The sequence below is a fragment of the Cydia splendana genome, chromosome 11 (genome assembly GCF_910591565.1).
Source record: "Cydia splendana chromosome 11, ilCydSple1.2, whole genome shotgun sequence".
In the NCBI taxonomy this organism is placed as follows: domain Eukaryota; kingdom Metazoa; phylum Arthropoda; class Insecta; order Lepidoptera; family Tortricidae; genus Cydia; species Cydia splendana.
Window position 1 is genome coordinate 11,358,140 of NC_085970.1, and position 13,835 is coordinate 11,371,974.

At 37.7% G+C, this 13,835-nt stretch overlaps 1 protein-coding gene across 1 annotated transcript in view; it reads right to left on the bottom strand.

The window, feature by feature from the left end:
• Positions 1-10,529: 10,529 nt before the first annotated feature.
• The window catches only part of LOC134794950 (ubiquitin-like protein 3), a 221,625-nt gene continuing 218,319 nt past the window's right edge, over positions 10,530-13,835 (bottom strand). The window contains exon 4 of the mRNA XM_063766821.1: positions 10,530-12,855. Coding sequence (XP_063622891.1) covers positions 12,791-12,855 — 65 coding nt within the window. The 3' untranslated portion in view covers positions 10,530-12,790. The remainder of the gene's footprint in view (positions 12,856-13,835) is intronic.

The window sequence follows — 13,835 nt, forward strand, 5'->3', positions numbered from 1 at the left end:
AATACACCAATAATGCACCCATCATTACCAATAATGGGTGAATTCCCATTTGTCTCCACGGGGAACATATGTGAAGACCCTGCATAAAAATATTTTCCATTTTTCCCCACCTTATTGGGGTGGGGATAATTGGGAACACAATTTTCGGATGTATTCCCATTAGTCTACGTCGGGAACTGATGGAATAGGTGCTGCATATAAATCGTACCCATTTGTCTCCGCCTCGGGGACAAATGGGAACACCAATGTCGGGGACAAATGGGAACACCAAAACTCATATACAACATGCACATTTGTGCCCGCCTCATGTATGGTGTAGGTCACGTGAATCGGGGACAAATGGGAATACACAAATAATGCACCCGTCATTACCAATAATGGTCGAATTCCCATTTGTCTCCGCGGGGAACATATGTGAAGACCCTGCATAAAAATATTTTCCATTTTTCTCCACCTTATTGGGGTGGGGATAATTGCGAACACAATTTTCGGATGTATTCCCATTTGTCTACGTCGTCGGGAACTGATGGAATAGGTGCTGCATATAAATCGTACCCATTTGTCTCCGCCTCACGTATGGCGGCGGTCACTTAGGGCAGGAACAAATAGGAATACACCAATAAAGAGTGTATTCCCATTTGTTCCCGCGAGAAACTTATGGGGAAAGACGCTGCATAGAAATCTTTTGAGGTGGGGACAAATGGCAACGCCAATATCGGGGACAAATGGGAACACCAAAATTCATATAAACATTCCCATTTGTCCCCGCCTCGTGCATGGCGTAGGTCACATGAATTGAAGACAAATGGGAATACACCAATAATGCACCCATTATTGGTGTATTCCCATATTACTAATAATTACCAATAATGGGTGAATTCCCATTTATCTCCGCGGGGAACATATGGGTAGACCCTACATAATAATATTTTACACAAATATCGGATGTATTCTCACTTGTCCCGGCCGGGAACAAATGGGAATAGGCGCTGCATATAAACAATTCCCATTTGTCCCCACCATGGATGGCGACGGTCAGTTGGGGCCTTTCCCAAAATTTTCCTTGGCTCTAAAATACGCTGCAGTTGCATACCTATTCAGATTTGCCATCTGAGTGTGTATTACAAAAATCCTTCGTGTAATTTATTCGAATAATTCATTTCTTATTCGAAATTCTAAACGAATGGTTTATTCGCGAATATTAATCTCACCATAATTATTTAGATTAAAAATGATTCGAATAATGCCCAACTCTGGTTTCAGTAAGCACAGGGGTGCCAACTTAGTGGTTTTACCACTAGATCTAGGGGAAAAAAAACCAGCTAGGGGTTTTTTTAGGGGCTAAATATTTTTAGTGGTTTTTTTAGGGATTTTTCTATACCATGTTTGTGTGATATGGAAAAAGTGTTCACAATGTGAGAAGCTACATACTATACTGGGAATGAAACGTTATCGATACCATAGTGTATCCCACTCTGTGTTGCTTGAACTCGCAAGTTCGACTGAGGAGGAAATACACGGCTGAACGTTCGGATTTACGCTATACAGTGATTTGTAACGTGGTTGTATGATCTTTCGTTTAAAGGCGGTTTAGACCATACTTTTGGTCGGGCCCCCTTGTCGGGTCGGGAGGTGATAGGCCGGCCACATACATACGGAATTTTTACCCGGTTTCCTTACGAAATGACCTGTGTGAACGGGACGTGGGACGTCGCTATACACATTCGTAGAGCTGTCTCGTTTGCACATGTCATTTCATACGGAAGATGACTGGAAACTCCGTATGTACCGGTACATCGTACATATATATATATATATACAAGCAATAATTAAAAGCAAGCAAGTACGGCGGAGCAGGGAGAGGCAGGGTACTTCTATACGTGCGGTAGTCTATTACGGCTATAAGTGTTGGGCTCCACCAAAAGTGCCGTGTAATTCGTGTTATCTTGCGTGACATTTACTCCAACCAATAAAATGTTACAGTTAATAGTAGATTGTTAACCAAGAGATGAAAGGCACTCATTTCCGCTGAGGTAGTTTGGCTAATAGTCCGAGTCTGAAATTATGCCTTTTACCCGAGTTAAACACTCTACTTTTCATTTCGAATACGAGGAAAGTAAAATGCATGTTTTTTTTAAAACCGGGCAAGTGCTAGTCGGACTCGCGCACGAAGGGTTCCGTACCATAATGCAAAAAACGCCAAAAAAAAACGGTCACACATCCAAGTACTGACCCCGCCCGACGTTGCTTAACTTCGGTCAAAAATCACGTCTGTTGTGTGGGAGGCCCACTTAAATCGTTATTTTATTGCTTTTTTTTATACTGTTTTTAGTATTTGTTGTTATAGCGGCAACAGAAATACATCATCTGTGAAAATTTCAACTATCTAGCTATCACGGTTCGTGAGATACAGCCTGGTGACAGACGGACGGACGGACAGCGGAGTCTTAGTAATAGGGTCCCGTTTTACCCTTTGGGTACGGAACCCTAAAAACATGACTAAGTATAATTTTTTATAGTATTTTTTGAGGGTATTTTCAACTAATTATTTAGGTTAAAGTATCGTTATTTATGGAATGGGGAGTCAAATATCAGAATGGAAATTGTATAACAAATTCCAAATTTTATACCCAAATTTCAATTGATTATCGTAAAAAAATTTGTAAAATCTTACTTGGAACCTAAAATGCTCTAGTGCAGAAACGTATCATTTTCTGCACACCTTTTAGAACAACAATGATCCTCTGACAGAGCATGACAAATAAAAAAAAATTAACGTTCATATGTATGATCATAGAAAAATTCTAAAAATGTGAACCGGTTGAAAATGATTTAATGTACGAAGTTCTGGAAAATGGATAAATAAAGAATTAATTAAACGTATAATTTCTTTTATTTTTTATTTAGTGGTTTTTCCAAAACAATAGTACAGTTTTAGGGGTTTTTAAGTTGAGCTCTAGGGGTAAAAAAAAATTGGTGTTGGCAACCCTGAGTAAGCATAACTATCTACTTTTGTATTAAATAATCATTTAGGTTTATATAACACTTTAAACTCTCGCGTTTTGTACACATATTTAATTACACAAACGGGTCTACCGCGATATAATTTCATTGTTTTTACCTTTAATTCCGACGTTTCAGCTGAGTTGCACCAGCTGTGGTCATGGAAAGACTGACGTCCCAACAAATGGTAACATGGTGGTGGTGGTATTTAGGTTTACTTTAATTATCAAAAAACTACATCAATGAAGAAATTGAAATACCAACAATGAAGTCAACGGTTACTGAGATATTGTTAATTTTAATCTTATGATTATTGAAACAAATTGTACTTACCTACCTATTATTGACATTACAAATCAATCCAGTAAAACTGCAAAGTAGGTAATCGAATCTTCCTAACCTTCCACATATTCAATCGTATGTCTTCATAGCACGAATCTCCGCTACACGAAAGTGAAGGGTCGAACCGGCGGGTAAATAAGATCCGTTATTTCGTGTATCCGTGTACCCGTGTACACGGGTACCCGTGTAAACGTTTCCGAATCCGGGCGGGTTCGTGTAGTTCGGGTTCTTAAGCCCGGCGGGCTTAAGAACACGGGTACCCGTGTCAGCGTGTAACACGTGTATCGGGAGCTCTAATGTCTACATAAAATAGCGTTCCTCCAAAATTTAGTGCCATCTATTGAACGAGAGTTGAGTTATTTTGACTAAAGGCCTAAGGGTGGTATTCCACTTGTCCAATTTCTTGGTCCAATGTGTATTCGTGTCTCACATTTTGCTTAATGCGAGAGTGAGACACAATGGCATTGCACCATGAAAAATATATTGGCCCAATGTGTATTTGCGTCTCACATTTTGCTTAATTCGAGAGTGAGACGCAATGACATTGGACCAAGAAATTGGACAGGTGGAATGCAGACAGGCATATAGGTAAAGAAATGTTTTTCGCGGTAGGTCCTCTGCTTCAAAATAACTCTAGGTACTTCCGCTCGACAGATGGCGTTGCGAACCCCGGACCAGAAAGCAGAGATAGCACCGAAGAAAATGGGTGGAACTGAGACCTCCTCCGTTTACCTCTTAGTGGCGCGTTAGTTAGTTATTGAAGGAACGCGATTTTAGGATGGTATTCTACCTATCCAATTTCTTTGTCCAATGTGTAGCTGTAGTGTATTGCGTCTCACATTTTCCTTTAATGAGAGAGTGGGACGCACTGATATTGGATAGGTGGAATACCACCCTTAGATGGGCATTGTCAGTCTTGGTTTATTCGACCATGATTAATAAATTCAAATAACGGCTATTAAATAAATTTGGTTACGTCCAACCAAGGAGACGATGAATCAACATTGTTATAACTATCAATTAATATTAACAAGTATATAGATTATGTATGTACGTAGTTAAACACCTGTTATACAGTGACACCTAACATTTTGTTATTTAATTTATTACAGAGTGACCGCCGCATGAGTTCGGATATTACACTTAATTTACCATTCATACGTTTAATTCAAATATACATAAATAAAGATACTTTAAATTTGAATACATCACACTGAAATTATATACCTCCTAAGTCCCATAGTACTATACTTCAAAGTTGAATGTAATTTAAACTCCATTCAATTGAAACACAGTTACCTACATATCTTATGTTTCCTACTATTTCAAATGAATAGAAATTCAACCCTATTTTTACACTATTTCAAGTATAGCTGAAAATTTTTTTTGTACGATGGGTTTAGGAGGATAAAAAAAAGTTTATTCTATGGATTCACACATTTGAAAATATTTCTTGCTGTAGATAAGTGTATAATGCTCCATTTTCGGAAAAGGGTTGGGTTCTGAAAGTAAGGTATTCACCACACGTAACACAGATTCGTTGTTGAGTCATATTAAATTTAGCTTCATATACGAATATTATATTATAGTGGTTTAAAATACACAATAAAATATCGGTCATAGACATAAACCAGTCGCTAGTCGTTGCCAAAATACCTATTTTAAAATTACGTTCACACATTCCTTTGCCACATTCTAAAACTTACTTCTGGAGATAAATATTAATTCGAAATTATCGTTTGCTAACCTAAACTGAGAAATCTCTTTCTGGCATCATTTCTAAGTATTCGTTTATTGCTGTCATAGCTATATTTTTTAATAGAAGTAGCAGATCTGTAGTAAGTTTTGGCAAATCGACGATATTTCACAAATTGGGTATTTTAGAAACAAAAATTATTGTAACTTTACAAAAACCCATTCATTTCCTCATTCGCTGCCCATGCGGCGGTCTAAAATATCCACTCCAAAGCTAGATTAACGCTAGGATCGACTAAATTAAAAATGTCTGAATATTTACATTCCCATACACGATGCTGTATGTCGTAGCTGCTGACTACCATAAAATCCATATTCAATAACGATTTAGCCATTTAGTTATTAGACATGGGTTTTAATGGAAGAAGTAGGCAGTGATAGTGATTAAGCTAAAACACGTCCTAAGTGGTTATAATGGCAGTGTACTATTACATAGTTGTAGTACTACTACTTACCGTAAAAATAAAGTTGGAAACTAAGAATTTGAAGTCTAAGTCCGAAAAACTTTATAAGACAAGGAATGATTCCCAGAACCAATTGGTGAACTGCGACTTACAAATTTTTTTCTAATGGTTGCGTAACTATAGTTTGTCAAAGAACTGTGTCATTTCAAACATAGACAGAGAGAATCATACTATCTTTGTCTTACACTAGTACTAGCACCCAAAAGTAAAGGATGAGTATAGTGTTTTTGTTCTTATTTACTGACAAATTTGATTTGACCAACTATAGTAGGTTACCAAGTAATACGTTGTTAAGAGCCAACGAGAGTGGTCATTTCTCCATACAAACGTACTCCTCGTTTTCCTCCGTGGTTTTTGAAGCTAGAGCAATGATTTTTCAACACAGATTAATATTGTCAATATCTGTGTCGGACCGTTTTGCTTTTTTTGATATTTTTGTTTTTTAAGGCGCTAGAGCCCTTCAATAATGGCCAAAATCGGCCTAATTGACTATGCCGCAATGAGAGGCGTGGCATTCAAAACTGATATCAATTAGCCAAAAAAGCAAAACGGTCCGACACAGATAATTTCATAATCATTTAGATTTCCAAATTTGGTTACGATTGGTTAAGTTTTGGAGGAGGAAACAGACGAGTACGAAACCTCGATTTTTGAGATTTTTACGCAGGATTTTTCGCCTTGTCCTTATCGCACTACTTTTAGGTGCCGCTTCCGTTAGCGAGACGGGTATATTTACCAAAAATGTTTAAAACTCAGCTCCTGTCGTCTTAAGACCTTTTTATTAGTTGCATGGTACAATCGTACGATATACTGCACTTTTCTTTTATCATTTGTTGTAGATGGCGTCACTTTAGCGACACCTGTAACGGTTGAAGGTAAAAGTTTAAACTGTATTATAATTGAAACGCTCCATAACCCTCATGCTCGGAGTAATTAACAATGGAGCCGCCATTAACAGGCGTTCCCCTCTGTCGAAAATAGGCGGCCAATGGTCAACCATATGTATGGACTGACGTTTATCTGACATGACGTACCTATACATTTGATGTGCCCCTCCCCCGCAAAAAACGGCAGACTATTTTGTACCGAAAATTTTAGACATGGCGTCTCCGTTGGTTATATCCTCTAAGCCCTCATGGAACCGCTCAAAGAGAATTAAATCACTACGAACCGCTAAGACGAGACGGCAATGTGCAAGACTGCTAGTCTAGCACCGTGGCGCCATCTGTTGAAACTCAGTTTTTGACGAACTCGCTAGATGGCGCTAGCGAATAGCTCGTTGATGGCCCAAATATTAAAAATTATGTTTTATAAATTTCTATACCAATAAATGTGTTAATAACATACATAATAATTATAATTACAATGAAGGCAGCCACGACACAAGCGTCGCTAGACGGGAACCTTAATTAACGCAGTATCAGATTATCCGTAAGAACTATTCTATAGAAATATTAAAATACGGTGAAGACATCGATCTATCTGGCTACGATATCACCTTAACGCGGGTCTCCTACGATATTCAGACTATACATACTTAGAGAAGTTACAAAAGCCACTATTTATTTAAATGTATTTTATTCAATCGGACACCTAATCTTTATGTACAGGATGAAAAAGCGTAACAAAAAATAAAAGATGAAATCGAGTTGAAATTAATTTTATTCTCTTTATAAACTAGATATTTTACACAACTTAACAAAATACATACATACAGCAACTGAACAGCAACCAAAATATAAATCATTCATACGGCAACTATTCTAAAGGCCGCGCCCGTGCGCCGAGCCGAGCTGAATGCGTTTCGTTACTACAATATCACTCTCAGTCTCCAAACTAGTTCATATAATAATTCCAACATAAGTAAGTTTATATAGAATTTTATTTACCTTTCCTTCTCCTAATCGCTGTACAGTCAGCTGCAGAAAAAAGGTACCACCCCTGCATACAAACTTCTACGCAGGGGTGGTAACTTTTCTCTGCAGCTGACCGTTCAGTCAGCAGCAGAAGTTGCAGAAGCGGGTCAGGTGTTCAAAATGATCTTGATGCGACTTTATTACTAAGAGAATAAGTGCGTGTCAAGGTAATTTTGAACACCTCGCCCGCTTAGCAACTGCTGCTGCTGACTGTACTAATGAGATAAAGTCCCAATTAATTCATTGACACATGCACCAGAGTAACAACGGCAACAGCATTAATTTGACCAGAACTATACAGACAGAGACTAGGAAATATGTACTACTAGTACTAGTAGTACATATTATGTCACTACAGCTTATAAAACAAAGTCCCCCGCCACGTCTGCTTGTGTGTTTGTTCGCGATAACCTCAAAAACTTCTAAACGGATTTTCGTGCGGTTTTCACCTATCAATAAGGTGATTCATGAGGAGGGTTTAGGTGTATAATTTGTTAAGCCGTGCGAAGCCGTGGCGGGTCGCTAGTTTAACAATAAGGCATTTAAGTATATTACTTAGCCATTTCGATACGATGTACGATGGGTTTAGGAGGATAAAAAAAAGTTTATTCTATGGATTCACACATTTGAAAATATTTCTTGCTGTAGATAAGTGTATAATGCTCCATTTTCGGAAAAGGGTTGGGTTCTGAAAGTAAGGTATTCACCACACGTAACACAGATTCGTTGTTGAGTCATATTAAATTTAGCTTCATATACGAATATTATATTATAGTGGTTTAAAATACACAATAAAATATCGGTCATAGACATAAACCAGTCGCTAGTCGTTGCCAAAATACCTATTTTAAAATTACGTTCACACATTCCTTTGCCACATTCTAAAACTTACTTCTGGAGATAAATATTAATTCGAAATTATCGTTTGCTAACCTAAACTGAGAAATCTCTTTCTGGCATCATTTCTAAGTATTCGTTTATTGCTGTCATAGCTATATTTTTTAATAGAAGTAGCAGATCTGTAGTAAGTTTTGGCAAATCGACGATATTTCACAAATTGGGTATTTTAGAAACAAAAATTATTGTAACTTTACAAAAACCCATTCATTTCCTCATTCGCTGCCCATGCGGCGGTCTAAAATATCCACTCCAAAGCTAGATTAACGCTAGGATCGACTAAATTAAAAATGTCTGAATATTTACATTCCCATACACGATGCTGTATGTCGTAGCTGCTGACTACCATAAAATCCATATTCAATAACGATTTAGCCATTTAGTTATTAGACATGGGTTTTAATGGAAGAAGTAGGCAGTGATAGTGATTAAGCTAAAACACGTCCTAAGTGGTTATAATGGCAGTGTACTATTACATAGTTGTAGTACTACTACTTACCGTAAAAATAAAGTTGGAAACTAAGAATTTGAAGTCTAAGTCCGAAAAACTTTATAAGACAAGGAATGATTCCCAGAACCAATTGGTGAACTGCGACTTACAAATTTTTTTCTAATGGTTGCGTAACTATAGTTTGTCAAAGAACTGTGTCATTTCAAACATAGACAGAGAGAATCATACTATCTTTGTCTTACACTAGTACTAGCACCCAAAAGTAAAGGATGAGTATAGTGTTTTTGTTCTTATTTACTGACAAATTTGATTTGACCAACTATAGTAGGTTACCAAGTAATACGTTGTTAAGAGCCAACGAGAGTGGTCATTTCTCCATACAAACGTACTCCTCGTTTTCCTCCGTGGTTTTTGAAGCTAGAGCAATGATTTTTCAACACAGATTAATATTGTCAATATCTGTGTCGGACCGTTTTGCTTTTTTTGATATTTTTGTTTTTTAAGGCGCTAGAGCCCTTCAATAATGGCCAAAATCGGCCTAATTGACTATGCCGCAATGAGAGGCGTGGCATTCAAAACTGATATCAATTAGCCAAAAAAGCAAAACGGTCCGACACAGATAATTTCATAATCATTTAGATTTCCAAATTTGGTTACGATTGGTTAAGTTTTGGAGGAGGAAACAGACGAGTACGAAACCTCGATTTTTGAGATTTTTACGCAGGATTTTTCGCCTTGTCCTTATCGCACTACTTTTAGGTGCCGCTTCCGTTAGCGAGACGGGTATATTTACCAAAAATGTTTAAAACTCAGCTCCTGTCGTCTTAAGACCTTTTTATTAGTTGCATGGTACAATCGTACGATATACTGCACTTTTCTTTTATCATTTGTTGTAGATGGCGTCACTTTAGCGACACCTGTAACGGTTGAAGGTAAAAGTTTAAACTGTATTATAATTGAAACGCTCCATAACCCTCATGCTCGGAGTAATTAACAATGGAGCCGCCATTAACAGGCGTTCCCCTCTGTCGAAAATAGGCGGCCAATGGTCAACCATATGTATGGACTGACGTTTATCTGACATGACGTACCTATACATTTGATGTGCCCCTCCCCCGCAAAAAACGGCAGACTATTTTGTACCGAAAATTTTAGACATGGCGTCTCCGTTGGTTATATCCTCTAAGCCCTCATGGAACCGCTCAAAGAGAATTAAATCACTACGAACCGCTAAGACGAGACGGCAATGTGCAAGACTGCTAGTCTAGCACCGTGGCGCCATCTGTTGAAACTCAGTTTTTGACGAACTCGCTAGATGGCGCTAGCGAATAGCTCGTTGATGGCCCAAATATTAAAAATTATGTTTTATAAATTTCTATACCAATAAATGTGTTAATAACATACATAATAATTATAATTACAATGAAGGCAGCCACGACACAAGCGTCGCTAGACGGGAACCTTAATTAACGCAGTATCAGATTATCCGTAAGAACTATTCTATAGAAATATTAAAATACGGTGAAGACATCGATCTATCTGGCTACGATATCACCTTAACGCGGGTCTCCTACGATATTCAGACTATACATACTTAGAGAAGTTACAAAAGCCACTATTTATTTAAATGTATTTTATTCAATCGGACACCTAATCTTTATGTACAGGATGAAAAAGCGTAACAAAAAATAAAAGATGAAATCGAGTTGAAATTAATTTTATTCTCTTTATAAACTAGATATTTTACACAACTTAACAAAATACATACATACAGCAACTGAACAGCAACCAAAATATAAATCATTCATACGGCAACTATTCTAAAGGCCGCGCCCGTGCGCCGAGCCGAGCTGAATGCGTTTCGTTACTACAATATCACTCTCAGTCTCCAAACTAGTTCATATAATAATTCCAACATAAGTAAGTTTATATAGAATTTTATTTACCTTTCCTTCTCCTAATCGCTGTACAGTCAGCTGCAGAAAAAAGGTACCACCCCTGCATACAAACTTCTACGCAGGGGTGGTAACTTTTCTCTGCAGCTGACCGTACAGTCAGCAGCAGAAGTTGCAGAAGCGGGTCAGGTGTTCAAAATGATCTTGATGCGACCTTATTACTAAGAGAATAAGTGCGTGTCAAGGTAATTTTGAACACCTCGCCCGCTTAGCAATCGCTGCTGCTGACTGTACTAATGAGATAAAGTCCCAATTAATTCATTGACACATGCACCAGAGTAACAACGGCAACAGCATTAATTTGACCAGAACTATACAGACAGAGACTAGGTAATATGTACTACTAGTACTAGTAGTACATATTATGTCACTACAGCTTATAAAACAAAGTCCCCCGCCACGTCTGCTTGTGTGTTTGTTCGCGATAACCTCAAAAACTTCTAAACGGATTTTCGTGCGGTTTTCACCTATCAATAAGGTGATTCATGAGGAGGGTTTAGGTGTATAATTTGTTAACCCTTGCGAAGCCGTGGCGGGTCGCTAGTTTAACAATAAGGCATTTAAGTATATTACTTAGCCATTTCGATACTGTCGTTTTGTAATTTATATGTATTTGGTGTGTTATATGTATATATATGTATAGTAGTGAGGAAACGCATCCGACACGCGCGGCGAGAGTGGCAAGATGGCGCGACCGAATACTGGATACCATGCACTGAGCAACTATTGCCAAAATCATTCCATTCAATTTGTACTATAACAAAATATTCGCGTTACATGATGGGATGGATTACCAACTCTAAATATAAAGTATAAAATTATATTTTCGAAGACATGTTTTAAAATGTAAGCTTATAACAAAAATTAAGGCTAAGCCAAAATAATCCATCGTCAAATCAACCTTAAGCCAATTTAAAATATAATTAAAAACTAAATACGAAATGCCAAATTAAGGATTACTTTAGGTTGCTATGTGATGTATATGAGGAAACATTAAACAAAATATTTACATAAGCAGTCTGACTCTGGTAACGCTGAGAAGCTAATAAATAAAAATCTATTAAGTGTCATATATGCTATTACAAAATTTAGGTGATCCAATGAAGTATTGCTCTTAATTTGTTCATAAAGAGTCTGAATTGCGTGCACTCTATTTCTGAATTAATTGTACTAACAAATGATTTTATTATGTATACATATTATAATCTCATGCAAGTGGAACGCAACCACGAGTCGCTCCTATACAACGAAAATAAGATCTAATAAAATATAGAGGCAGAGACGCGCCCGTCCGCGACACGGGAGCAATTATTAATACTAAGATTTACAGCGAGTCGTAGTTACAGACTACAGTCCATATACATGTCTAGCCGACGCAGTCGCAATGTTCGTGTATTGGTTACTATAAAGCCCGAGCGAGCGGGGCTACATCTAGCGGCAAACACCGATAAAAATAAAAAGATCCAATATATTGCATGAACTTATCACAAAAACATTAATCCCGCAGATCGCTCCCTTAACGAATTACAAAATATATTACGTACTATTTACAATGCAAATGAGAGTAATTTACACACTTCGTTTCTACTAAATTTGTCATTTAATTTTTATAAATATCTCCATAGTAACGTTTATATAAATTCATGTAGATGGCCTAAATTATAATACTAAGATTTTGTGTTCGATAGCCGGGTCGACTCATCCCGTTTGCATAAGCTAGTGAGTCCCGAATATCTAAAAATCGAATCGAGTCCTAAGCGAGCTACGCGTGACATCGCTTAAGCTATGAAATCGGAAATAAACTGAAGTGATAGCTCGCAGTGGCGTAGTCGTGGGCAAAATGAACCATCGCTCAAAGAGGCCGTGGCAAGGGCCTCCTTCACTCTTTTATTAGTGCACGCCACGTCACTGACAGCCGCGATGTCCGGGAGGTGCGCCGCGGCCCGTCACTGAACACTGAACACGGAGTCCTCACTCGCTGCCGCGGCGCACCCAGATGGGGGAGCATTACAATATGCAGCACGACGCTGAACAACAACTGCTCGAACCGCCTTTACTCTTTTGTCGTTGATCTGGAATACGTACAGAAACAAAAGGTTAAAAAGATATATGTAGTAGAAGAGTTAGACCAAGAAAAGTCTGCAGTGATTTTGATTAGCCCACGCAGTGCAAGTGTCATAAATTCATAGAAGTTTTCCGTTTAAAATAACACTTCCACTGCATGGGCTATCAAAATCGCTGCAGAGTTTTCTTGGGATAATTTAGTTGGAAAACGTAATCTACAGTATCTACACATCAATATAAGTAGGTACATTTTGGATTCTAAAATATCTAAAACATATAAAATTATGTTATGAATATGTATTGAGTGAAATAGTGATGGGGCTAGCCATTTTTCAATACATGTCTATCTAATGCAGAGTAAAAATAAAATTCTAGGCACCACAAATACAAAAATATATGAAACAACATATCAGAGACATTCAGTATGCAAAACAACAGGCGATGCCAACACAAATTTAGGTGCCCAGAAATTTATTTAGATGATTTTAAGTTTGGAAAAAAGGAAGTCACTTACAGGTAGGGAAAGGAAAAGGACGAGAGGACTGGTTAGGTTAAGGAAGGCTCGTTAGGCATAGCGTACTTCTGCAAATCAAATATTTATTCCCGTGAGTTACACTTCTTGGGAAATTCTGGGCACCCAAAGAAGCAAAAGCAAAAGAAGAATGTGTATGTGGATTTTTTTCTGAATAAAGCATGATGACTCAGTAGATGTTTTCAGGCAGATTAACTATGTAGGAAATTATTAGACAAGGGCCACGAAAATAAAATAAAAAATAAAAATAAATATTATAGGACATTTTTACACAAATTGACTAAGCCCCACGGTAAGCTCAAGAAGGCTTGTGTTGTGGGTACTCAGACAACGATATCTATAATAATATTTAAATACTTAAATACATAGAAAACAACCATGACTCAGGAACAAATATCTGTATCATCATACAAATAAATGCCCTTACCAGGATTCGAACCCGGGACCACCGGCTTG